Here is a 3265-nt window from a genome sequence, read left to right as displayed (position 1 = left end):
CCCGTCTCCCGCGCCCGTCGGCGTTCCCGGACCGCCGACCCACGCGTCCGCGCACTCGTCGGCGCACCGTCCGCCAAATAGGTGGCGGTGGCGCCGGCCGCGGAGTGGCGGGACGGCGGCGGTGGCGTTATGGGCGTCGCAGGGGTAGGGGACGGTGTTGGTCGCGGGGTCAGTCGGTGCGCGTTGCGCCGGCGTCGGGGACCTCTCCCCACCGTTGCCATCGCGACCCGGCCAACCTCGGAACCTAACACCCTGCCGCCGGGCACCCAACTCTCTCGCCGCCTTAGGCGGCGAGTGGGGGGTTCAATGTCTCCTTGTTTTATGTTTTATGGTTATTTTGTTTAAATTTTTGATGGAAAAAAAAAAAAGATTAAAAAAAAAACTTTGTCCGACCTACCGACCTTATGCTGACATTTCATGTTACCGGAAACACACTATCTTTTTTGTTTGGCCTAACTGCAAGCCATCTTATACCAAATGCGGAAGTGCTGCGTGCATAGAGTCCATTCCTTTCCTCCAATACCTTGGTATTTGGAAGCCTTCAACCATTTGCTATTTTCAATGACAATGATGTTTTGTTGTCATAGGGAGCAGTCTTACATGGAAAGTGTGGTGACTTTTTTGCAAGATGTTGTCCCTCAGGTAAGTGTTCTCTGCTCTTAATTAACTCTTATTGGGTGTTAGGATGTGTGACGTTAATTGGAGATGTAAGCCTGTCATGATAACACATTTTTTTTGAAGAAAATATAATTTTGCAGAAAATATCATTATAAGTGATAATATCCTTTTTTTTTTTTTAAATTCCACTGCTATAGTGATGATATTGGAGCAAAAATAATTCAAACCTTTTTAAGAAGAAAAATTCAAGTTCTTAAGTATGTTGAACGTTTGTATCAAAATGTGGAACAATGAAATACTTTAGATGAAAAATAAATTGCACTTCAATAAATAACACAACTCATACAACAACATATCTCTACTGGCCAATTCAAATTACATGTATTTTATGTCCTTCAAAATATCTGTTTTCCCCCGGTAGTACAAGGCTGGAAGAGCTATTTGCGAACGCATTTTTTTAGGCATTTCCATGAACCCATGTATGCCATCTTCATCTTTCTTTTTTCCTCCTCTTAATTTCTGCAACATGCTTTTTTCAAAATACCCTAAGGATCAATAAGTACAGTATACTTTTCACACTCCATTTCTAGCCTTGTTGAAATGAATCTGTTTTGAGTGTTCCTGTTTGATGCAAACAAGCAATTGCTGGGCCTGTCCCCCAAAAGTGAATTATGAAGGGAGTCCGAGCAACTGTAAAGACAGTAAAACCACCAATTGTGGTTTCGCTTGGCAGAACTTCAACATTAAGCTCCAAATTACACTTTGTATGTATGGTGGCACAGTGGTTGACTGGCTACCACGTCCACCAAACAGCTCAGAGGTCATAGACTTGAATCCACCCCCGCCTTCCTGTGTGGAGTTTGCATGTTTTCCTTTCTAAATTTTCCCTAGGTATGATTGTGCGCACGAATGGTTGTTCGTCTATGTGTGCCTTGCGATTGTCTGGCAACCAGTTCTGGGTGTACCCCGCCTGCTGCCCGAAACAACTGTGTTAGGCTCCAGCACACCCGTGGCCCTCGTGGGGATAAGCACTTCAGATAACGGAGAGATGGATGGACTTAGGACATATCCATGTATATTGCACATTCAGCACAAACATTTGGTGTTGTCCTTCCATCTGTTGAAAATGGAGTACTTTTGCCATCATCTGAAATAGGGCGATTCCCAATGATATTGTAGATCTGAAATAGCTTTGAAAGGAGTAATGGTCGAAAGTTCCACCTGCATAAAATATTTGTTTGTGGTTATTGATGTCAAAGGAGGCTCAACCAGCTACTAAATCCAAAAGTTCACATGCTTTTTCCTCCCTGAATTGATGTTTAGATATTGTGTACAGTGGAAACATAGAAACCCAATTGTTTGTGTCATCCATCCATTGTGTCATTATTTCTAGAAAATGATATATTGTTGTGACTTAGATAAAGATCAGTTCACATTTTAGCCATTAATGTCGAAATCGCTGGCAATAACTGAATGCACACCACACTAAAAATGTCCCCAAAATAAACTTCCATATGACAAACAAGGCTTTTCAAAGGGGTCATCTCATTTGTCTAATTGCATGTTCCTCGGTCCACGCTCCTCTGTTTACATACTTCACCTCCCATCAGAAATTTGATTAAGGGGGGAGGAGATTGATAAAGGAATGAGGTGGGAGGTGGTACAAACATTTGGGGTAATGAGACGATCACTCCCCGATGTCATCATTTGATTGAGACGTCTGCTGAAGATGACGTCACATCATTGATGCATGTCTCAAATGCACAGTCAGAATTATTTCTGTCATCACAAATGTCCATATTATGCTGATACGCTTCCCAAATTTGCATTGCAAAGATGAGGGAGATTGGTTCGTCCCAAACACATTTACCCCACCCCATCCATCACCAACTCACGCAATGCATATTTGGAATGAGTGGAAAATTAACGAATGGATGGATGTACCTGTAAATTTGTAAAAAAAAATGTAGTTATGTGCTCATTCATCACTTTGAATAGGAAAAATCATGAAGAACCATCAAAACTATGTTAACTTATTTTCTTTATGTGGCCAAATGCATTTGAGAAAAGTAGCAGCCTAATTATGACTGCAAACCTGTACTGAGTTTAGTGTAGTAACTATGAGCCAGTGTCTTTTTAGTATCAAGTACTGCTCCAAATAGAAGAGACACTCAGCAAAATGTTTACTCAAACAAAAATATTTAAGAAACCCAAACATAGATTATAAATACCGTAAATTCCGGATTACAAGCCGCTACTTTTTTTCCACACTTTCAACACTGCGACGTGTAATATGAAGCGGCTTTTGAATTTTTTTTTTCCATCGCGGGAAAAACATGGACCAATAAAATGAATGAGTCTTTCACTGAGGTCCAATGAGATTGTATGACTAATCACAACTTCCGCTCTTTTTGCCGTAGCGGGGGAAAAATGTGCTACTCGGCAACAGTCGACCAATAAAATCAATGAGAAGTACACAGGGGTCCAATGAAATTGTATGATTACCGGTAATCACAACTTCCTTATTTCAGTCTTTCTTCTAACCCGGATCAACATGGAGAATACCAGACGAAAAGCATATGATGCAGCTTTTAACCTAAAAGCGATCACTCTGGCAGTTAAAGAAGGAAATCGAGCTGCTGCCCGT

The 3265-nt window shown here is 41.6% G+C and overlaps 1 protein-coding gene across 2 annotated transcripts in view; it reads left to right on the top strand.

Annotated features, from left to right (window-relative positions):
- The window catches only part of LOC109523461 (breast carcinoma-amplified sequence 3 homolog), a 37513-nt gene that overhangs the window by 7839 nt on the left and 26409 nt on the right, over positions 1-3265 (top strand). For both annotated transcript variants that reach the window (XM_019882637.1, XM_019882645.1), the window contains exon 3: positions 588-642. In XM_019882637.1, coding sequence (XP_019738196.1) covers positions 588-642 — 55 coding nt within the window. The remainder of the gene's footprint in view (positions 1-587; positions 643-3265) is intronic.

Source organism: Hippocampus comes, unplaced genomic scaffold (assembly GCF_001891065.2).
Source record: "Hippocampus comes isolate QL1 unplaced genomic scaffold, H_comes_QL1_v1.1 scaffold239, whole genome shotgun sequence".
NCBI lineage: Eukaryota > Metazoa > Chordata > Actinopteri > Syngnathiformes > Syngnathidae > Hippocampus > Hippocampus comes.
The sequence above is the reverse complement of the archived record's forward strand: the minus strand, read 5'-3'. Positions and strand labels throughout refer to the sequence as shown.